This window comes from Polypterus senegalus, chromosome 12 (genome assembly GCF_016835505.1).
Source record: "Polypterus senegalus isolate Bchr_013 chromosome 12, ASM1683550v1, whole genome shotgun sequence".
NCBI classification, from domain to species: domain Eukaryota; kingdom Metazoa; phylum Chordata; class Cladistia; order Polypteriformes; family Polypteridae; genus Polypterus; species Polypterus senegalus.
In genome coordinates this window covers 81,073,742-81,098,372 of record NC_053165.1, presented here as the reverse complement: position 1 = coordinate 81,098,372, position 24,631 = coordinate 81,073,742, and the positions used below count along the sequence as shown (strand labels likewise).

Genomic DNA, 24,631 nt, shown 5'->3' with positions numbered 1-24,631 from the left:
GATGTGTGGAGTTACAAACAAGGAAAAAATGAGACAATCAGAGGAACAGCAAAAGTGTCAGAGACATCTAAGACCTTTATGCCTTCTACACTACTCTGCATGTAGTCTTTAGTCCTTTTTTCGTCCACACAAGTTAGCTTCAAGTAGCACCTTAAATAAAAGAATATCTTTTTGGATCTATATCTTTCAAAGTGTCTACTGATACAAGATTTTCAGGTGTGCAGCTCAGCTACTACCTAAAGAAACAGAAAGCCAGAAACATTCTGGCAGGCATTTCAGTGATAGAGCCGACTATACTTCCTTAGAAGGTTGGCCTCCTTCAACATATGCAATAAGATGCTGCAGATGTTCTACCAGACAGTTGTGGCAAGCGCCCTCTTCTACGCGGTGGTGTGGTGGGGAGGCAGCATAAAGAAGAAGGACGTCTCACGCCTGGACAAACTTGTTAGAAAGGCAGGCTCTATTGTAGGAATGAAGCTGGACAGTTTAACATCTGTAGCAGAGCGACGGGTGCTGAGCAAACTCCTGTCAATCGTGGAGAATCCACTACATCCACTGAACAGTGTCATCTCCAGGCAGAGGAGTAGCTTCAGTGACAGACTGAGGAGATCATTCCTCCCCCAAACTATGCGACTCTTCAGTTCCACCCGGGGGAGTAAATGCTAACATTATTCAAAGTTATTGTCTGCTTTTACATGCATTTTTATTACTCTTTAATTTAATTGTTTTTTTGTATCAGTATACTGCTGCTGGATTATGTGAATTTCCCCTTGGGATTAATAAAGTATTTATCTATCTATAATCAAAGCATGCACTTTAGACAGACATATCCAGCCATTTCTACATTTTATTACAACTGATCTTTTATCTAATATTCCACCCACCTATCCATTTTCTAGGCTGGTTGAACCTTTTTTGAAACATGAGGGGAGGAAGAAGTGATTTCATCAGCGCTGGAAGCAAAACAATACCCCCACTTTATGAGTAGAACATTCAAATGTCTTATAGATTTAAGATTTGGAACCCAAATTCCATAAGGCTGACACAGTACCTGAAGCAGCCATCATCAGGTAAAATAATATGTGTGTGTCTGGTGGAAATATTGATGATGATAACATGGATTTATTTTTATTTTAAGCACATCAGAGGAGAAATTTTACTAAAGAAGGTACTCCAACCAATTAGTATTCATCCAGTATTTTCTAGATTACATTGTAATTAATGTGTCTCTTTCCTGGACCAAAACAGTGGGAGCACATCATGTTCCAGTATGTGATCCTCCAGTCTGGAACCATTTAGGGACTTCTATGTATGTCCATATACGTTGTATGCGGAACAGCAGCAGTTCTGAACAGCCACCGATTTTCATTCCAGATAGTCAAAGTTAGTTATTGGATAGATGAGTAATGGTCAGAAAATATTACAATGAACTATTGAGCTTATTCTATGTCCAAATTACAACTGCAAACTAAATTAGGCCTCCACATGAACATTTTGCTTAAGTGGTTTCCTTAGTTAAAGCATTTTGTTTTGTTTTTGTCTCCCAATTCATACTGGTGCAGATTGCTCTTCTATTTACATTTACTTATTTAGCTGACACCTTTATCCAAGGGGGCTTACAACATTTAGGATATAATTGGTTACATTTCTTTGGGTTTTCCAAATGGAGCACAGGCATTTCCGAGTACAGCCCCGTTTTTAGCTCCTCACTTTGCTTAAAACACTTTTTTATGGTTTATGGTTTAAAACACGTTTTTGAAGGTCCTCATCTAGTAGTAAATTTAATTTTAATGATAAAATGTTAATTAGTTCACAACTGACCTCCCAGAAATCAGTGATGTGGCAGAAAATGACCAGAGTAAATATAAGGCTGGTGATCTCCAAAACAATACAACCATGTGGTAAAAGTTTAGAGGTTTCTAGAATGAGTTCTGCCAAGTTCAATTTAATACAAGAGCCACTAAACAAGCAGAGCATTAAGCAAGAGTATCTGTTACTGCAGCAGGAGATGGTGGAGTTGAGTGAAGCGAAGTGTTCCAATTCCCAAAGTGGTTACTGCAAGGCATGAAGTTCTTCCCATGTCTGTGTACATTTCTTCTGGATTATTTGCTTCTTCCTTACATCCCAAAAGAGTCCATGTTAGTTTAACTGGAAACAAAATAAACTCTAGTGTGAGTGTGTCATGCAGTAGACTGGCATATCCTTCAGAGTTGGTTCCTGCCCTGCACCTAAAGCTGTGACAATAGGCTTCTGTTCTTAGTGGATAGCAGATGAACGACGTTCAGGAAAAAAGAAACGAATGGATGGATAGGTACATCATTGTTACTCTGCACCACAGTCCATATGGGCCTGACTTGTCCATCTCTCATATAGAGTGCATTTATTAGCTAATCTGGAAACTGCTATATTCTCCTCTCCCTCCCCTTCAAAATATTAAGAGGCAAATTCATGTTTTATGAAAAATATTTATTAACTAGATATTATTTTGTTATAACAAGAAAGATTTAAGAGTCAAAGCAGACTGTCCACAACCAGACTGTACAAATAAGATGTTGGGTCAGATTGAGTCCTTCTCTGTACTCATTTGTAATTCTAAATATTGTCAACAATTCTGATCAGAATGTCACAAATACATAACAGCATTTGGCAGAGTAAACATACCATAAAGCAATATTTACTTAAATACAGGATGTAAAGAACACATTTTTTTAAGGATTGAAGGCAATTAGCTACTTGTAAAGTGTAATAGACCAAAAGTAAGCTTAGTTAAGCATTCAGAATGATGAATGGAGTAAGCTGATTGCACCTTCAAAATATTTTGTAAGGCAAGGACACGAGACCATACATTGAAGGTAGCATGGAATCAGTTACTTAGCTTAATGGTAGAAAGCGGCCACCAAGGTATCTTTTATCTACAAAGTTGGAAGCATCAGGGAAATAGGATTTGAGAAGCTTAGTGGGACAGAATGGCCTGCTCTTGTCAAATGTTATATGGCTGAGATGTGATGTACTCCTGGCATGCATACATAAATAACATTTGTTGTTGATGCTAAATATAAGAAGCTTTGCAAAGTTGTTATTTAAATAGATTTGACAAATACAAGAGTTAAGATGACATCACAAAATGTCAGGTTCATGTTCAACCTTCTTATAGCGAGGCACTTTGGATTGCTACTTTCTAGAGTTAAAGGATATCCAGAATTCCTATTTTCTAAGTGAACGATGTTCTTGTCCATCCCTGGAGAGTTGTCATTGCTTAGGCATTTGTTCTCAGCTGGTAATCTGAAATAACAGCATAAACATATTTCTGATAATTAGTCATAACACAACTTTATGTGTCTCCAAATACCAATGACAGTTGCTACTCACATGAAATTGTAACTTTGATAATAAACTTATCATGCAACTCTCAAAACACTCATTCACCTCATATTCTGTGCCACAATCAAGATACAAGAGACAGAAAGCAAAGTTAGAGTAACAGAGAAGGGGCACAAATACCCTGTAGAAAACAGAAAGTAAGTGTCCAGGGCAGGGTTGGTGTCCCTCTGTTCAAAACGCTTGATTGATCTGCAGGAGTGCTCACAAAGACTGGCAGGTGTCTTCACTTCACTATCTATATGTATCCACAGCACATCTGCATATATATTATCTATTTATCTATATAAATAGTTACATATACTAATATATATATGTATATTTCACAATTAAAACACAAGATTGCCTGTTTAATTACTTCCACTGATTCACTGCATAGTTCTGAACAAGTCAATTCACTTAGCCTATAAGTGGCACATATGGAAATGGTTTATAAGTCATCTTTGAAACGTGCATCATGTTAATAAGTAAATGTAAACTTTTACAGCAGCTGTAATACACTACGCTGACTTTATTTCACATTTATAGTACCATCTTACTAACATTACACTGAAGGTGCTGATCCCTTTTAACGTCTGTTAATTTGTCTAATTGCTGTCTTTTTTTTTTTAATCATTCTTTTCTGCTGTTGTCGCCTGGAGACAACAGCTGACTTGATATAATGCGATAATGTGCACTAGTTTTTCCAGCTGCAGTGCGTGACTTGATTTACCTGCTTCTTTTGCCCTGCAGGTCTTAATTAAAAGTCATTTTTTGCACCTATTGACTCATATTAAGTTTGTTCATTTTAGCAGTGGGTTGATATCTCATTATAGAGCTGAAGTCAGGCAAACTCATTTGTAATAAGTTAGATTGCCACAGGCACTAAAAATGAAGTATCTGATGCGTAGCTTCCCCCTGTCCCAAGCACAGTATGCAAACAAAAAAAATTACCTCCACTTTGAGTGATGTATCTGACCCAAGGCAAAGCCTGATAGCCGCTCTTTTCAATTATCTTCATGTACCGAACCTAAATATAAAAATAAAAGTGACGTTTATTTCATTTCATGGTCAAAATGAAGCCAGAGGAGACTACCCTACAGGTAACACCTGCTTTTACTTGCATTTTCTGTTTACTCAATGAAGAGAAAGCTACAAATTTTTTCAAAAACATTCCTGCCATTTAGAGTTGATATTCTCCTTTACCTACAGAAAGCAGGTTGAAGAAAAACTACCGGAATCCTCAGGTGTCACCGTGCTACCAACCATAAACGTTTAGTAATAACCATTTCTGAATTGTCACTTAATTGTACGTTTCATCTTTCAGGAGTTATACTGAAGTGACTCGGGCCTATGGCCATGAGCTTGACCATCACAAAGTACTGAGCAACTCGTACCTGGATCCCAGACACTGTAAAGTAAGGAATTTCAAAGTTGACAGTGATCGGTGGCCTTCCTTCTTCCTCATCCTTCTCCACACTGGGTAGCCCAAAGTGAGCTCGCATTAGGAACTCCTTTCCTCCCTGAGACAACAAAGCAAGAGGTCAGATTATGTGTGTGTGCATGTGTTGGGTGAGAGATAGATTACTATCCACTTAGAACATACATGGATTTCTGAGTAGATCTAAAAGACACTATGGCTAGCGCTTCTTTCCAATTTGCTGACAATTTTATTAGCTCCACTTATACCTCACCTCTTTAAGGCTTAACCAGTTTGCTTAGCTGAAAAACAGGAATTGCCATTCTATTTAAAAATGATTGTTATTAATTATTTCCCTTATTACTACGTAATGTGGTATGAGAGAAAAATCTTCCACCTGGGATTAATTGTTCAAGATGAAATCAAGCCGAAACCTAGCTAACAAATGAAAACATTGAATGGCTTCCTCCATTTCTTTTATTCCAGTTTGGAAGTCAGCTGGGTATAGAAGACAGGATCTGTATGCTGTACAATTTCCTGTATTGATCTGTTAAGAGTTATAATTGGTTTGCCTTAATTTGTATAAACATATGACCATGACATAACTAACTAACTAATGACACTGAATTGTATTAAGCGGCTTTGCAAATTTTACACTAAGTTATAATCACAGGGCCAATTTTACACTGTAATATTAAAATTTAAAACCCCCACTCCAATAACTCACTGGGAATGATTTGATGGTCCAAACCACAACATTCTTCTCTGGGACATACTTTGCGCTACCCACACTAGTTTTAAAGCGTGGTGTGTCAGCATCACTTGGCACAGGAACCATGATTTCCACACTGTTGGCCACAGACTGCTTCTTGAACTGACCTTTTGCCTAGAGATGAGAAAAACAAAGCAGTTCAGCAGAAGCATCCCCACCACAATTCATAGATGTGTTAGATATGAGAGGATGTGCTGTAAAATAAAAGCTTCTTCTAAAGTTACTCTCAAGTATTTTCAGCAATATTTATGTTATTTCATTATTATTTTTTTTTATACTAGAGTGATGATTGTTCTGCTAATAAAGCTCTATGATAATTTTTGTTGGCCTCTAAACAAAATGGACTATAGGCATACAGTATATAAAATGATTATAGGTATTAGTTTATTTTGACAAAATAATTGTGTAGGTAAGGTGTCGTTATAAAAGCTGTGTTGGAGCAAATTGTGTTGCTATATACTCTGAAGCATTATGTGAATGATACAGTACAGTATATTGCTGTCATAATGGTGAAAACAAAAGACAACTAACAAAGGGTAACAGACCTATATAACTCTTAAAAGCATAGGTCATTCCTTTAGGGAAACTGCAAAGAAAGACAAGTTTTCAGTGAGTACAGTTTTCTACACCATCAAAAGGAACTTGGAAACTGCAGGAACATCTGATAGGAACAGGTCTGACAGACTCAGTTTGAGAGTCAGCAGCTTGCATCACAGGCAACATTTCCTTCATAGTTCAGGCACTGTGAGTGGTGTACTTGCACACCTAGTCTAGCAACCTCACCCCTTTGCAGCAATAAACACATATTATCCTATCTGGCACCACAGACCTCATCTTTTTTCTGCTTCTGTGAATACTAGCTGAGGTACCTGGTATTTTCTGAGTCAGAAAGTAGAAAGGTAAAAAGCAATAATAAATTATATAATCACCAAACTTTATTACGCATAAACATCTTGAATTTTGTACAAACTGTATGTACTGTCCGGGCGGCACAGTGGCGCAGTGGTAGCGCTGTTGCCCCGCAGTTAGGAGACCCGGGTTCTCTTCCTGGGTCCTCCCTGTGTGGAGTTTGCATGTTCTCCCCATGTCTGCGTGGGTTTCCTCCTCCCACAGTCCAAAGACATGCAGGTTAGGTGCATTGGTGATTCTAAATTGTGGTGGTCTGGCGCCCTGCCCAGGGTTTGTTTCCTGCCTTGTGCGCTGTGTTGGCTGGGATTGGCTCCAGCAGACCCCCGTGACCCTGTAGTTAGGATATAGCGGGTTGGATGATGGATAGATGTATGTACTGTTGGTACTGGAAAGTGCTTGCTTATTTCCTTCTGGAGGAAATATAATGTATAGAGTTATTTTTAGTAACATGTGAGCATCCAACTTAAAGATGTACAAAAATATTTGAATATGGAATCAGTAGTATACTGAAGCTATCAGCTTAAGACCAGTTGGTCTGCTCAGATTTTTTTTAAGTGACATGGCTTTTCTGAAGTCAAGACTACCTCTGTTCTGGAGTCTCAGCTGCTAGGGAAGCTGGCTTTCTATTCACAGCAGATGGGTTTCTACTCAGACAGGCTCTTCATGCTGGTGGCCTTTTGCAGTTTTTAGATGCAATGCTGTTGCAAACTAAGGACTTTGGTTTTAGACATAAAGTAGTTTTATAGAAGTAGATTCTCTCTCTCATTCATATATATATATTGTGGTCCCCGGCCGGGGCTGGAGCCCGGCCGAGACGCCTTGGAGGACGTGAGGAGGGCTTGTGCCTCCTCCACACCGCGAGGGGGCGTCCGTCCTGGTTCTGTTGGGGACCACGGGTGGAGGGCTTGGAAGCCCAGCCCTGTAGGGGCCCGTGGTCACCGCCAGGTGGCGCCCCGATGCCGGTGTATCCCGTACGGTCCTCGGCTGGGGCTGGAGCTCGGCCGGGACGCTTTGGAAGGCCAGAGGAGGGCGAGTGCCTCCTCCAGACAGAGTGGGGGCGTCCGTCCTGGTTAGGCAGGGGGCCTCGGGTACAGGGCATGGAAGCCCAGCCCTGTAGGGACCCGTGGACACCGCCAGGCGGCGCCCCTGTGCCTAATTATCCCGGGAGCCGGCACTTCCGCCACACCAGGAAGTGCCGGGGAAGACTTTGTGTGGCACCGGAGAGCTGCCAGGAAGGCAGCCGACACTTCCGCCACGCTGGGGCGTGGCTAGAGAGCAGATGCCGGAAACACCTGGGGCTCATCCGGGGGCTTTATATAAGGGGCCGCCTCCCTCCAGTCATTGGTGGAAGTCGGGAGGAAGTGGACTGAACGGAAGGAAGGACTGGAGGCGGCCAGGAAGGCACAAAGGACTGTGGGCCTGGACTTTGGGGAAATCGGTGCGAGAAGGCACTGGGGATGCACGTGAGCACGAACTGTAAGTAGTGTATGTAAATAAATAGTGTGTGGATTGAAAATATGCTGTCCGTCTGTCTGTGCCGGGGCCAGCGTTCACAATATATATATATATATATATATAAAAATTATGTATTCAGTCCTGAAACAATTTTAGAATTTTAATGTCTGCAACATCTGTGAATTTGAATCACATCATTATAAAGACTGTAACAAAACAGGTAGATACATTTGTGTCTTCAGTTGTTTTTTTTATTAGTTTAATTTGATATGTTTTACAAAAACTTGGTTTGTGTGCAATACTCTTAACTAGTCAGTAAGAAGCATGTTATTTAAAATTAAACTAAATGTAGAGAAATAGCAATAAAAATATGATAACCTACCTATAAAATTAAGCTTTGCAAGTTGAAGCAAATAATTTACACAAGTGTCCCAACTTCTGTTGATTACTTAAAAATGCCACTGTGTTAAAGCAGAGCTGGGTGTCACTACACCATATGAAGTATTATTTGAGCAATATTCCATTAATAATGGCAACAAAACGACAATTAAGAAATAAAATGAGACAAAGCATTACTACCCTTAGAAGTATATGCCTTTCATTTAGAGAAAATGCAAAAAAAAAATGAAAGTGTCAGTGACTACAGTGGTGTCCTACACAATCCAAAGGCAATTGGACTTTGTTCAGTCTGCAGTAGTCCACAGCCAGTACTTCAAGGCCCTTTTTGTCCTTTAAGGAATGACTTTCTTACTGCTACTTGCCCTGTCAAACCTGCAGCACTCCTCTTCACAGTAGATACTGAGACTTGCTTTTTTATAACCTGCATTGTTAAGCTGTGCTTGAAGCTGTTGTGCTGTTAGGCGCCTCTGACCACACAACCTGGCGACCCTCAGAAACCTGTCTTCTGATTAGGTTGTGACATTGGGTCTGCCAGATCTATTCCAGTTTACAATTGCATTTGGATTGTATAGGACATCACTGTACTCACTGACAGTTTGATTTTTTTTTTACCCGTTTAAAATATTCTGATAATTTACTTGTTTTCAGCTATTGCTACACTTTAAATGTACTGCTTACCTTTTTCACAAATTTAGGTCATTCATTGCATTTCAACTGATTGATGTTGAGGAAAACCTGGACAAACATACTCCGATCTCCAGGCTGTCAAATAAACAAACCACACGCCCTGGCGCAGCGTAAAGAGGCTTCGCCTCTGATGCTGACGTCCGAGGTTCGATCCCCGCGAGGGGTGCAGTGGAGTGTGTACACCTGATGAGCCCAAATAAGGGCAAAACACGTGTCGCGTACTCTTTGCATTATTTGACAGTAAACTATGTAACATTCTATGATCTGCTTCTCGCAACTGAGAGGGCCTGTGGTGGATGTTTGCCAACTGGCAGACCAACCACATGCGTTACCTGGTAGGTAACCACCCATACAATCAGATCGGGTCTCAGACTACAAATGCTATGAATATATACATATATATATATATACACACACACACACATACATATACAGTATATACACACATATACATATATATATATACACATACATACACATATATATATATACATACATGCACGCACACACACACACACACCTGTGTATTATGTTCTCAATTACAGACTGTTCCTTTTCTTTTTCTGCTGTTCTGTATAGTATCTTTGTGGTTTTAAATACATGATGATGACGGTGCAGAATTTTGCAGTTTTGCAGTTCCTGTGCTAAATGACACATTACTCATTAAAAAACAGAAATACAAAACAGATGAGAAAAATCTGTCTTTGTTGGGTCGTTTTGATATATAATTATTAGCTCCCCCCACCTCAGGCACTTTGAGCTACTGTTTGTATGAAAATGTCCTATATAAATAAATATTGTTGTTGTTCTAATCATTTGCAGACCAATGCCAGTCAGGAACCATGTTGCTTCAAGTGGGCAACTGGCATTCTAGACATCTTAACACATATGCCACTCATATGTGTTTTACCGTATTACCCATTTTAATACCTTGACCATGATTTCAACTCGGCTGTGGGAGAACTTCTCAATTACAGACTCAATCCAGATTAGCGGCTTCACCTGGAAGGACAAAAAATTGCAGTAAATGGAAGACCAAATATCTTGCACTCTAGGAAACATTATAAAAGCATAATTCTTCATTGAAATAAAGTGATTAATATTAGTGTCACTTGACTTTCAAAAAGTTCACTTAAGGTCTTTGGCAACACTCAGCTCAATTAGAATAAGGGTAAACAAGCAGCATAAGTGCACATAGCACTTTACCTACAATATATTAGGCTGCTGAATTCATTCTTTCACCATAATGTGACACTATAATCTCAGTTTTCGCACGTGCTGAGGTCATTGTCTTTATGATGTATGGCAGACTCCTCACAGATGGCTATTAGTCACAGGATTCAAACCCAGACCGCTGGATCAATGAGGCAGCAGCACTAAACATTGCATCCTTTATTATCATGTATTTAAAAATGTGTTTCTTTATCTTTTTTTTTGTTTGTTTGTTTCTTCACAGGCTGATATTGCAGTTTGGCATGTTGTATGGCTAATCAGCAAGAGTGAAAGCAAAATGCAAATATGTATCAAGTAAATGACATCATTATTGACTGAAGGCAAGGCAGAGATTCTCGGAGGTGTAGATATAATAAGCTACATGGTTACTAACTTTAGCCAAACATTTAGTAAAAGCAGTTTACAACTTAAGGTTTCTAACTAAAACATTGCTGTCATATTTTCTTGTATCCTTTGGTAAAGAATTTTTTTTTTGGGTTTGTAATAACTTAAATGTGTTTAATTAAGTAATTAAGTAATCTTTGTAAACAACAATAAGTGTTCATTATGTTTTTCCACCTAAAACTAACATAAAACATATAATGTATATCAAAGGTAATGATTGTGAACTTTATTTCTGATATGAAATTTCAAATGTTAACATGTCTCACTTCATAAACTGCATATAAATCACTTTGTTACATGCTATGTGTATCTTTACCTGAATGTATCACATAGGCAAGCTTAAACCTCTGTTGACATTAACTGCAATACTGCAGAAGGCAGCAAAATCCCACCAGTAATAAATAATAATTTGCTGGTTTTGGCTAAACAAGGAAGTGCCCAGAAACATACCTGGGCATTGATACGGTAAGACATTAATTCAAAGTCCCCATCAGGTGGAATGAAAGAAATAGTGCGGTCATTCTCAAAGCGAGATAGACGCACACACTGGTGGAACTTCACATCCTCCATCATTACTGATTTACCTTTGTCTCCTAACAGGAAAGAAATAAACAGCAGTTTATGGAAAAGAACAACATTTCACTCTGAATGGCTAACAACATGGAGCTGATCTCCCCTTTAGGTAATGCCAACCTTTCTTGGGCATTTACAGTATAAGCAATTTTTATTCTTAATGCAAGATCTGAATACATGAGTATTGTCTGAGCCAGAACAATATCAAAAATAAAACAAGAATGGATTTGGTAAAATATTTTATATATATATATATATATATATATATATATATATATATATATATATATATGTATATATATGTATATGTATATGTATATGTATGTATATGTATATGTGTATATATATATGTATATATATATATATATATATATATATATATATATATATATATATATATATATATATATAAAACATAATATACCATTCTTAGACCATGTTAATCTAATTCAGGAGAGAAGGGTTGCAGAAGCATATTCTAGTAGTACGTGGGATAAGCATGATGCATTAGTCCTTCACGGGGCCATTTTACATTTTACCCAATTTACAATCACCAGTTAACCCATGCAGACATGAGGAGCAAAATTCATAGGCCGCGTGACCAAGAGTAGCAGTAATGTCAATTAATGAGGAAGCACAAATGGTAGTCAGGACAGTAGGTGTGAGTAATGAAAGTTTTGAGTTGAAGGCCGGGCAGGCAGCAGCATGTACTGCTTTTCATGATAGTGAAGGAGGTGGTTTCAGGAGAAGTCCATGAAGGATTTCCACAGAAGGTCTCTCATATGCCAATGATCTCCTGTTGACAGTAAACAGTGAGACAGGATTGAAGGAGAAGATACTGAAAAGAAAAGCTAGTTTGGAAGTGAAAGGTTTTGAGATAAAAACAGGAAAGATCAGGGTGATAGTTAGAGCTAAGGGGCAGAAATCATAGAGTTGGGTGTGTGGCTGTGCAGAGTGGGCAGTAGAGGTGTTGGGAGAAACTCCGTCCAATACATGGGTTATGGTGCATAAAATTTCTAGAGGCGTAAAGCGTTATCAGCAGGAAGTGAGTGCAACCTTTGTTTGTAGTAAGTGTGTGAGGAGTTTCAGGATGTTGATGTCGTACTAGTAGGTGTAAATTTAGATATCAGAAATGAGGTGGTTATGGTGAAAGTAGAGAAGCATCTTTTGCTTAGGCAACATGTTGAGTGCAATCAGAGGGCAAGAGGTAGCAAGGGTGAACACTGTATAAAAGAAATTCGAGAAGCTGTCTCCTATTCTGACTTCTAAAAGAACCTCTCTGCCATTGAAAGGAAAAGTTTATGAAAATTGTGTGAGGAGTCATATACAGTACATAGTTGGCTGATAAAGACATAGTATAATGCAGAGTTGTAAAAAAATAGATGAAAGAGATGAAAATTATCACAAAAGAAAAAATAATTACATTTATTCCACATATAGTCCTCCATAATTCATGTATGTATATGTTAAGTATTGTAATTAAGTTCTACAAAATCATAGTGTCCAACTCCACAAGGTGAAAAGGACCTAATGAGCTGCACCAGGCTTAATGGGAAGGGCCAACTTATTTCACATGTATACTGTGTCTGGGTATGTGGGTGCATGCATGGGCCCAGAGACAGGTAGTCCATTGCAAACCAAGTGGGTCAGTTACAATTTAAGGAAGCTGTCTTTTCTCCTGCCTTTACACATATTGTAGCTATTATGTTGTACTGAACTGAAATTAATAAATAAGATGTGCACCTCTAGCACCATCCACCCGGATAGAGTACTTACTGCCAGTGAGAGAGAACAGCACTCGGTCATTTAGCCCAAGCCTCAGCTCCGGCATTCCAGACAGCATGACCTTCAACTTGACACTTCCCACAATGTCACTACTCAGCACATTGCCATTGGCGCTCACCTGTGAGATGAAAAGCAGACTCTAACTGGGCTGCTTGCTCAGCATCATGGCATAGCAGTAATATAGAAACACTGATAGATTTAAAATATTGGGACTGTGTATCTTAATGAAGGTCGAATCATCAAGATTTCAAAGGATTTTTGGCAGCATTGGGGACTATTCTGGCTAACAAGTTTTCAATAGGGACTGCTTAGCCATGTAGGAGTGAATGACCTACTCTACAGTGGTAATCAGTTTTTTTTTTCTTTGATGAATGTGAAGATTTGTGCTATAAAGCATTTTTCTTTCTACTAAAGGTTTCACCTTCACCAGGGCTCCATCAACTTCTTCCAACATTTCCTTGGAAATTCCCTAATGTGTCTGGGTTAGTTAAGAAATGAGTGTATCCCTTGGTCGTCTCCCAGTGGGTAATGCCTTGTACATATCACAAAGATATTGCCCAGGGGACATCTTCACTGCACCCAAAACAACTCCACTGGCTTCTCCTAATGCAGAGAAGCAGCAGTTATATTCTGAAGTATTCCTGTATTACTGGTCTCTTTACAATATCTCAGAGAGTGAGGTCAGCAACCCCGCACAGAAACCTCATTTTAACCAGTTGTATATAAAAATGTCGTTCTTTCAGTCACTAACAAGAGCTTGTGACCATAGAAGAGGATGGGGATTTTAATTGACTGATAAATCAAAAGCCTAATGCAAGACATTTGCTCCCTCTTCACCAAGATGGTCTGATACAACATCCACAAGAATACTGCTGCTGCACTGGTATGTTGGTCACTATCATGATCACTGTTCCTCTCACTTATGAACAAGGTACTTGAACTCCTTGAAAATCTCCATGTGACGCAGCTGGTCACTACTTACCTGAAGAGAACATGCCCCTCTTTTCAGGTAGAGAACCATGACCTCAGATATGGAGGTGATAATTCTCATCTCAACTATATAAGCCTTGGCTTTGAGGCATTCCAATGAACAGTGTAATGAGGGCAAGAGAACACTATCAACTTTAAATGGCAGCGATAAAAAAAAAATGCCAACCTCGCCTGTACCTTTATATTCTGTCCATTAAAATCATGAATATTAGAGGAGGGGAGACAAAAGGGGTAATTGGTGGAATCCAGTGCTCATATTAAACAGTCTTTGCATAACAAGTATGTGACCACATCTCTTCCTATGCAAATACAGACACCAAAATGCGTTCAGCTGTGGTACCAGAACACAAAAATAAAAGCACTCTATAGAATTAAATTTGAGGAACTCGTTTTTCCAGACACTTCCTAAAATGTATTCTGAGGAAGCACCCACCAGCAGATTGACAGACTCAATGACATCAATAAAGACTTCATTCTTCTTGTACTTTATGCCCTCTGATCTCCAGGACACGGCATTGGTCACTGTTGTGGGAACACGCAGCTTTGCCACCTCTAACTTGTTGCCTTGCTGAGTAATATATCTGTTAAGACAATGAGGTTTATATATGGTAAATGTAAACTTGTCAGTCATGTTTGAGGTTTCTGAAGTCTAATATCATGTACTTACAGTCTACTTACCTAACCAGTGGTCAAGCACACCACACAGGTTGGTTTATATAATATACATAACCCTAAGTAGGAGGAATGGTCACTTACTCCTGCAGGATTTTGCTGTCTGTTGTCTGAGGAAAGCCGAAGTCCATAAGTTCATCAAGCAATTCATAGACAACTACAAAATTGTCTTGGACACTCTCCTCTTCCAGCTCTTTAAAGTACTCTGTCAGCACCTGAAAAGCACATAAATAATTTATGAGCTTAAGGCCCAGCACAAAGCAACGTGGTCCTCAGTATATCCAGCTATTGTAATCAAAGACCAATGACTTTGGCGGTCTCAAATCTATTCACTTAACTGTAGCTCCTAATGAGTAACGTTCAAACTTATGATTGGTGATAGAGACATCTATCTGAGACGGACAAAAACAGGGTTCTGGCCATCTAGGTATTAGGGTATAGTGAATGGGACTTGGAGGTCACTCATGAGAGATAACAACAGGTTCATCCTCAGCAGTTAACACTGTGTCAATGTAGTCCTTGGAAAATAAGCAGGGGTGAAACTAGGAGAATCAAGCAAGAGAGACCGCAGTATGTCATCTGCTGTCAACAAAAACTCAAACACAAGGTTGTCAGGGTGGTCAAGCCACACCCCAGTACACAGTAAAGTCACCGACTCTAGAGTTTAGGAAAATCTGGCCAAGTTTCCAGCCACAAGATGAGAATAGCTGCTTGTGGTGACCCACCCAAAGCAGTCCCACCAATGAAGTCAGCAGCCTGAAAGGCTGAGAACAGTTCTCTGCATGGAGCCCTCGTTATACAAGGTCCTGCCAGAAAAATCTCACAGTCCAGATTTATATTGAAGCACAGCACCCTCTTCTGTCAGGTTTCAGTAAGTATATCTCAGGTTTAGTAGAAAAAAATAAAGTGATGCAAAATTCTATTTCTTACCTCCACTAGCTTGTAGAGGAAGGTGTACACCAGGGAAGCATTGGAGTTTTTTGTGGTTGCAGCCACCACTGTTTTCATGGGGGTACATCAAGGAAAATGTCCTACATGCTTGTGCAAACCTAGGGAAAAAGGCACCACCTATCTAGTAACAAATATCAATCCATGAAATCAATCTCCTCGAATAGGGACACACAATTCAGCGTGACTAAGTCATTATCAAGAATGGCCAGAAGCATGTGACACTGGGAGTGTGTGTGTCCTCTGGTAGTCTCTCAAGTTTCTATTTTCTGAAACTGAATGTCTGGTGTCCCCCCGATTTATTTCAAGCTCATTTGCTTTGTCACACAGGCCAACCGAGTGAAAGGAGTGAACACAGAAGTGTGAAGTGGAACATTTAAATGGATGTCTTTCTTCCAGCGTTCATCAACAATCACACCCATAATGAAGACTAATGTAGGTAAGCTCTTCTTGTATGTTGGACATTTTCAATTCATATGCATACAGAACAGATAAACAAACCATATTGATTTAAAACAGCATGTTTTAGTAGAGAAACACCATCCCAAGATGCTTTACAGCTTGAGTGCATGCATTTCTTTTACAAATGAAGCACAGGTAGGTTAAGTAACTTGATCTGGGTTGGAGCCACAGATAGAAACAATAAATGTAAGGCTTTAGTTGAGCAAAGAAGAAAACCATTTAAAATATAAAAAAAAATTTCCTTGTAAAATAAAAGAGGAAACAATCCTGTTGAACATGCTTAACACAGTTCAATTTAATAGGAAAGGGGGCTTATACTGTACTAGCAAGTGTAAGGTAGAAAGCAACACTGGCTGGGACACTCATACAAACCCATATTCAATATTATTGGGCTAATTTAGAATCACTAATTAATTATATTTTCATTTTAAAAATTAACTAAGCAAAGTAGACATTTTCATTTATAAGAAAGTAATTTGTGTGATAATCTTGCCTATGTTTTTTTTCTGAATCCAGAAATGCAGAAGCAATTACAAAGGAAAATAAAATACTAGGCTAAATCGTAATAACTGTTGAGTATTTATCAAGGGGCATTATGCTTAGACTATGTAATGCACTAGTAAGGCTGCATCTGAAGTATCATGTGCAGTTCTGGTCACCATGCTGCAAGAAAGGCATAGTAGCATTTGAAGCTGTGCAGAGGAGAGCAAACAGGTGCATTCCAGGACTTAAGGACATGTCCTAAACTGAGAAGTGTATAGATTTAAGCCTGCTTAGTCTTGCGTAAAGGAGACTGTGTGGGGACCTAATCCAGGTCTTGAAAATTCTCCAAAGCATCAATAAAGTAGATCCAGTATAATTCTTTAGACTAAAGGGCAATTCACACAATGTATGCAAGGACAATAGTAGACATTAAGAAAAGTGGAAAAATGAGAAACTCAGGTGAAAGACCACTCCTTTCTTTTGCTTATGTTGGAATAGACTGGATGTACTTCTCCAGAAGTCACTAGGAAATTCCTTCTTTAATTAAGGGCATGGGAATTTGACAAAAAGAATTTTTTTTAAATAATTTGTTAAATCACACACTGTAAAAAGTACCACAAAAGACAGAAATGGGTGGTGGACAGTTGAACTGAATCATTGGCTGGTTACATAACTAGCTGAAGATCATCCAGAGAATCCCTGGAAATCTTATAATGGATAGTATACGCATTAGCTGTGCAGAGGGGAGATATGTCACTTTATTTTTAAGGTATCCCAGCACTACACCACACCCTTCCCCACCATGCACCAAGATGTGCAAGTTAAGTTAATTGGAGACTCTTAATTGTCCTCTTTGTGAATACTGGTTCCTGCCTTGGGCCCAATACTGCTACCCTGCACTGGGATATGTGAATTTGAGAATGTTATGTTGTAAAGGAAGCATCCCACAATCTTCTGATCTTCCTTGAAATTAAAGGTGACTTTCAAAATTTACGAACAAATGCTGTGACTTGCTGAAGAATAGTGACTTATGCATCACAGAATACCCTGTAAAACATGACCACACAATTGCATTTAACATCAAACTGCAAAAGAACAAAGAAAGAAAGAAAGGAACTAGTGTGCCCAAGCATTGATGTGGGAAAACCTCTCATTGCTCTGCTGTGTCATCTGAGCGAAAGACGGCATTCTGCTCTTAAAGTGGATCCTTGTAGCAATGAAGCCACAGTGAACTAAAATATTTTAATTTACACATTTAGAGTGTTTCAGAATTTGTCTAGGAGGAATGAAATTCCTTATATATATATATATATATATATATATATATATATATATATATATATATATATATATATATATATATACTGTATATATATATATATTTTTTTTTTAAGCCCATTCTCCAAATGAGGGTCTCTGTTATAACAAGCAGAGCAGGGCAGATCAGACTTCCCTCTCACAGCTTTTTCCAGGCCTTCACAAGCAAGGTGGGCTATACCTAGCATATCTTCATTATTATTTATTTTGCATTCAGCTGAGTCTTATTAGTTTAGAAGGTTTAAAAAGTTTTACAGTTTCCTTTTCTTACAGTTGTAATACAAGCACACTAAGTGATTCGCAGTGGGTCACCCAGTAAGTCACAGGTGGGAATTGACCCACAAACATCTGGATTTAAAAGCCAGTGCTGTAACCACCATGCACACACTTGAAAACATACAAAGACCACAACATAGTAATGTATGTAATTTAAATTCACAATTGTAAGAAAACCGTTTGCTTTCTTGGCCTCATCATCAATCCCTGTAATCTTTGTGTGTGTGAATGTGTTAATTCATCATTCCACAGATACTAAAAATGTAGAGAGTTTATTATCTCCCTTGAGCTTCAGAATCCTGCAGTGACAGCAGTGAGCCCAGCGAGGGGGCACAAGTCAGTCTGTGTACCAGCACACCGAACATCACATGTGAAGACTAAAGGAAAATTTGTATTGCAAAACACTTGTTTTCATTTCAAATGATTAGCATGTCTACTCATTTTAAATACTTCACTTCAGCCATATTTATGTCATTGGCGAGATTTTGTAACACAGCCAGAAATATATAAAAAAAAAAACAATAAAAATGCTTTGATTTTGACTTGTATGATCTCTCCTAAGAGAGATTTCAAAGAAAAATAGTATGCAAGGATAGTGCATAAAAATCCAGGTTGCAACTACTGGGGGTTGGGGAGCATCAGGCAAAATCAGGACAAATATTGAGAGTTCCCCACAGCACCAGAAGACACTATGCAATCTCAGTGTTCTAGCAACTACCAGAGAGAACTTCCTGTCTGGGGTTTATCTTTTCAAATTGTTGGCCAATACACAGCTTTATACAAACAAATGGGACTGCTAGAGGGAACTTTCATAATACTGCACCAGGGATTTTACACAATATTCAAGGTTCTGGAAAGGATTACCTGGTCATGCTTGGAATTCATAGTTTTTATGATTTGTTTGTACTGTATGTATATGTTCTCCTGGTATGAATATCTCACCTTTTGAAATTAACTCTTTTTATTTATAGTTTGGCTTTTTTGACATTTTTGGACCATGGAAGTCTCAGAAGTGTTCTCTGGGTTCACAATGCTTAGTGCAACATTTTAGATTTGTGCTGTCCATTAATGAAAGATACACAGCAAAAATTCATCATGGTCTTTTGTAAGGTGTGCATCCCAGTGATGTCAGTTGTTTGAAGTGCTTGCACACTCTGTATATTTTAGTGTGAGCTTTTCTGCAGGTATCCCAGTTCCCTACACCTCATATGTCCCAACTGGAACTGGTGACTTTAAATTGGACTTGGAGTGATCAGTTGTGAGTATGTCTGCATGATTGCCCTGTGGTGATCTGACATTTTATCCAGGGTTGGTTCTTGGCTCCTACCACAACCAGAATTGGATATAGTAGGCTTGACAGTCAATGGCTGCAATGAGCTTTAAGAATGAGTCAAAAGGATGTGAACAACTTTTAATACTTTATTACAAAGTTGTTCACAAAATGTTGATAACTCTGTATTGATTCCTCCTGATTGGCAATATTGTCACCTGGACTCATAAAACATTCACCACTGTAAAATTTCCATCCATCACCCAATCTATCGCATTTTCTGAATGTCAAACACAGAGACCATAGGATCTCCATCTATCCATTAGTTCTACCAGAGTTCTCCAATTCATGGCCACAAGATACTTTACTAAACATTATGTCATCCAAATATAAAATACAGAGAAAGTAAAAATGGCAGCTACATGGTAAATGTTCAAAACAAGAACATCTTAAATTGTGTGTGGTATAGTGGTAAGCACAGATGCCTCATGAATCCAGCATTTTGGTTTCAAATCCTCTGCTTGGACATCCACTGTGTGGAGTTCCATAATCTGCCACTTATTTTTGTGGATTTTCTTTCCACATTCCCAAAGACATGCAAGTTAGGTTAATTGGCAATTCCAAAGTGGTCCTGTAATTGATAGATACCCTGTCCTGGGCTGGTTCCTGCATTGCACCAAGTGCAGAGATAGGTTTTGGGTGCTTCCTTATAATAGTGGCCAAGAAAAAAAAATTCAATCTTGTGCTTTTATGCAGAATTGTGGGAAGGAAGTTTCTGACATAACAGTCCTCAGTGGTGGCCAGTGTGGTTCATTTGTTTTTCTGTTCTTCATGGACGTTGCTTGGTTTGCATGACTGTTATCCAGTCGCTTGCTCAAAATGTGCAAAATTAATTTTTTTTTGCTAAAATATACTAAATAGTTGCTTCTGAATTATCAGTTTGTACATAAACAGGAAACCCAAAAACTCATGGGAAGAACATTTTGAATTGAAGACAGGATTCTTGATCAAAGAATGATGTGGAAAGTCAAAAAGACTTTTCTTGGCCAATACTACAAAGTACATGATATATGTAACATATAAAATAAATAATTTTTGGATGGCGTATTCCTTTAAATATGTGTACATGTATGGAAAATATCTTTTCCTATCGTCATTGTTGTGTCCTTCCATCTGTATGTCTGCATGAACCATTTCAGTTTTGTTGACATATCTAGAATAGAGCATGCAGTACAATTTTACTGAATGTCAAAAACTCCCTTTTAAAAAGCATTGGTAAATTTTGTCTATATTAAAACAAATATTAAAACAAATGTTTTCTGTGAACAAAGTGACCTCAATTACTGATTCATTTATTCTTCCAAATTTACCTTGAGAAAGGTTATTGCAACTTATTTACTGTAAAAACAACTAAACGGAATCTCAAAGCATTTTTATCACATTTTTTTTGTGGTGGTGTGCGCTTCAGTAGTCATGGTTAGTATCCCACACTCTCAGTATATCTGCGTAGGATTCTACTGGGAGCTCCAGTTCTTCTACCACATGCCATAAACTCCAGACTGGCTCGTTCTGAGTAAGTGTGGCTGTATGCTTGACTGTGCCCTGCAATGAACTGGCACCTAATCCAAGTTTGTTTTTCCTTGCTTGCTTTGCATAAGTTATCTTTAACTGGATTGAACTGTTTCAGGAAATGTGCATTACTGTCAAGTACATTGACAAAATGATAGTAAGTAACATAGATGCAAATAAGTTTAAAGGATGTGGCAAAACAATGATCAGTCATAGATTGAATTTGTACATACAGCAGAGAAAAAAACTAGCTAAAACAAAATCCCAAATGAGAAACAATGAGATCAGTTAAAAAATAAGAATAATGCACCGATTGTGAAGTTGGTTACAATAACCACCCGCAGTCACAAGGGTCTCCAGGCCAGAACTTGGGAACCATGATTGTAAGGAACATGGCAGCGGCCATCAAAATAACATACAAGATGGTAAAATATTTAGAATCCAAAAATATTGATTAATTCTGAAAAACAAATAATATTAAATTTACAAACAACCTAGGGAATTTGCAACACAGAAAAATCAATGCAGGGTGCTTGTTGATCAAAGGATACAGTACAGGTTACTGTGCTTAATCCATAAGAAATGAACTTTGCCATGCGAGATGAGTGGACACAGCAACCCCTCTTCTTCCTGTTGCATTAGCACTGGCATGAAGAAATCAATTTCAGACATGCTAACATCTCCTTTGTAATCTCGATATATCAGCACCTAAATAAGGAAAAAAAAAAAAAAGATTATGTAGACGCTCCAAAAACATTAAATATCAAAACTAATTGGCACAATGATTAGCACTGCTGTCTCATGAATCCAGCATCCTGAGTTAATAATCCCTCTCCTGTTTGTTAGCTGTATGGCTTTGCCCTTCTGTGCTCTCACACATTCCATAGACTTGAGAGTCTGGCAAATCAGTGACTTTAAATGGGCCTAGTATAAGAAAGTGAGAGTATACTTGTGTGAGTCCTGTGATGGAGTGATGCCATGGCCGGGCTTGTTTTCTGCCTTGTGCCAGTGTTGACGAGATAGGTCCTAAATTAAATTAATGTGGGTTTGAGAAGATATAGGACATTATTTAACCACTATTGACACAAAGTTCAAGACATGCAGTGTGATAAGATGCACACCCACACTTAATTGGATAGTGGGCCACTATGTGGCACCAAAACGGCTGGTATGCTCCATGATGTGGAATCTTGTTAGTGTTTAGATTCCTACTGTAAGGATGCAGACACCACTCTTCATCTCATATTACATTAATAGAATTGCATAACACTGCTTATCGCATCATATCATTTGAACATTAGTCTTGAATACTCAATGCATTCCAGATTTGCACTCCAAAAATAATGGTTTGCATCAAACCATTATATGTACACACATATATGATCTCTATCATTTTGGAAGACACCCTTCAAAAAATAAAAAAATGAGTTGCTGCACCAGAGGATGATGCTGATCAACCACTCATTCTGAAGCAGATAGGATCATTGGGAATGTGAACACAAAGTATGACGGAAGAACATACTGTGCACCGCTATAAATCTGCTAGGACCCTTTATGGTTAACCTCAAGCACTCTGGTTCCTTCAGGTATCAGAGTACATAATGCAAGAAGAAACATCTAAATAGTTTAGACTATCACCTGTACGCTTTGCTCCACTGTACTAGCTGTAATTGTGCATTTCCAGATGTCTGAAGTGTTTTGTGTACTGCACCCTGTCTATAGTGTCATGCAGTGTACAAGTGCCATTAGTTATAATAATAAAAAAAATCAACCATGCATCATTCTTCCACTAATCCAGCTAGAGGGGTTTTAATGAGCCCGTGCTCATCCTGGCAGCACTGGATGAAAGACAGAAAACAGCTCTCTCCAATATTTTCCCAGTTGTTCTTCAAACCCACCAATGGTCCAAACAGCTATTGGGAGTTTTGATGATTTTTTTTACAGGCTTCAGTGATCAAAATAAGTATTTGTTAAATAGACCCTGCCTTGCCCTTGATGCTGCTGTGACAGGTTATGGTCCTCTGTTACCATGAATTGGATTAAGTAGGTCTAAGAATAAATGAATAAAATATGTGATAAACACAGTAGATTAATTACTCTTATCCATTCCGATTAAACACTGCTTTCACTTTAACTACTTTCATTTATTCCACTGCAAAATTCCAGATCACTTTAATTTACCAACCTTACAATTTAATACAACTCCTATGATCCTGAACATCAAGCTCATGTACTTGGTTTTTAAAGTAGGCTAAGACAACTGGGTAAGATTAAAACAAATATTATTCTTATAGTACACAGTAAAGATGATCAAATTTTGAGCCAGTCCTTGGATTTGATCCTCCCACCTTCTCCTGTCTAGGACATGTCTATTGTCATTAGGCCACTGAGAGATGGAATAGGACATTATTAGGTAAATTTTGGAAGGGATATTTTTGTGTATAAAAGTATGAAGCAAGTGGAGCCGAAACAAATCCCTTTGGCTATATGAATGTCAAAGTAATAAAACACTCTGCATTTGAAAGTGATTTATTTTGTTTTGGACTGTATCCCACCTTGCAAAGGTTTAAAGTTCTTCACAGCAGCTGGTTTTATTTTATTTCTTAATCTGAAAGCCCAAATTAAGTGTGTGTTGTGGCTTGGTTAATTCATGAATAATTGCATTTCAGTTTCATGGATACATTTATGGACAAATTCCACATTTTTCTTTTCATTTTATTAATATGCACTCTTTTGCTCTAACTCAAACACAAACATATATTTTAAAACTTTACAGTAACCCTTTCCATAAGACCTGACTGAAAATGTTTCACGTTCCAGTCTGAATATTTAAAAAAAATACTTTCTGATTTTATTCGTAATTTGGTAGCTGAACAGGGGTTATGTTCCCTTTAAAGATCAGTTTTTTTTTTTTTTTGGATGTGTCCGAAAACGCCTCTCAGTTACACCAGTGAACTGTGACCCCAAAGCCCAGTTCAAACCATCCCAGGCTGAACTTCCGCAGCTTGTGGCGGGGTGGATTGAAACCCCTGTCTGCGAGAGCTGTGTCCCACACCAGGCAGTTAGTGGGGAAATGAATCTCCATTCTAAGCGAAGTGACCAGCACTCTGCGAAATTATTGCAAGTCAGATCTCGCAACCTCAACAGGAAGATTGGGAGCGACTGTATTCAATTACACCTAAACTTCTTTCAAAACTACAGTCTTCTCTGATTTAGACCATTTTGGGTGTTCCTGTTCAGGACTAATCCTCACCTTCCCTTTGAGATCCAGAATAAACACAGCCGACGCCGACATCCTGACACTTGTCCGAGTCAGTTCTCTTCTTTTTCGTTTTAGTTGTCCGAGAAAAGAAAGGGGGGAAAATAACTTTCGGTACCCGCACGAGTTCCCTTTTGATATTCAGCAACTGTCGTCTACTTCCTGACCCACCGACTTAACTGCTTCACTCCCACGTCATCAAATCCAGGTACAGGTAGAAACTTAAAGGGAACGCGCGTCTTAAAGCAGTGCGTAAAAGAGGATGACTTGTGTGATATATGCGATTTTTATATTATTTTCACACGAAATATACCATAGCGAACATAATGTTATTATGATATGATTAAAATAAGACAACCTATTTCAAAGTCCATCAAGATTGGCGAATTCTGCAATACATTCTAACAGGTG

General features: G+C 38.5%; 2 protein-coding genes across 3 annotated transcripts in view; one reads left to right on the top strand and one right to left on the bottom strand.

The window, feature by feature from the left end:
• Window positions 1-2,445: 2,445 nt before the first annotated feature.
• On the bottom strand, window positions 2,446-24,400 carry LOC120541192 (AP-1 complex subunit mu-2). The gene is made up of 12 exons (XM_039772609.1): window positions 24,215-24,400; window positions 21,513-21,669; window positions 15,567-15,634; window positions 14,721-14,851; window positions 14,398-14,545; window positions 12,966-13,092; window positions 11,067-11,209; window positions 9,930-10,001; window positions 5,505-5,663; window positions 4,755-4,880; window positions 4,312-4,387; window positions 2,446-3,282 (listed from the first exon to the last, which is right to left on the bottom strand). Exons 1-12 carry the CDS (start codon window positions 24,254-24,256, stop codon window positions 3,257-3,259), a joined length of 1,275 nt encoding a protein of 424 aa, XP_039628543.1. The 5' UTR covers window positions 24,257-24,400; the 3' UTR covers window positions 2,446-3,256.
• Window positions 11,218-24,631, top strand: part of smarca4a (SWI/SNF related, matrix associated, actin dependent regulator of chromatin, subfamily a, member 4a) — a 70,541-nt gene continuing 57,127 nt past the window's right edge. The window contains exons 1-2 of one of the 2 annotated variants that reach the window (XM_039772605.1): window positions 11,218-11,298; window positions 15,915-16,019. The gene's annotated coding sequence lies outside the window, so the exon portion shown is untranslated. Of the gene's footprint in view, window positions 11,299-15,914; window positions 16,024-24,631 lie in introns of both variants that reach the window. The other variant, XM_039772603.1, reaches the window with a different exon arrangement.

Bases quoted from the DNA above. Each gene is read 5' to 3' on its own strand.
- LOC120541192 (XM_039772609.1), bottom strand. From the start codon at position 24,256: ATGTCGGCGTCGGCTGTGTTTATTCTGGATCTCAAAGGGAAG. The intron at 10,002-11,066 runs GTATGTTTCTGG...TTGTCCTTCCAG, and splicing joins CTTACCGTATCAATGCCCAG to GTGAAGCCGCTAATCTGGAT. The intron at 3,283-4,311 runs GTAATTTTTTTT...CTGTTATTTCAG, and splicing joins ATACATCACTCAAAGTGGAG to ATTACCAGCTGAGAACAAAT.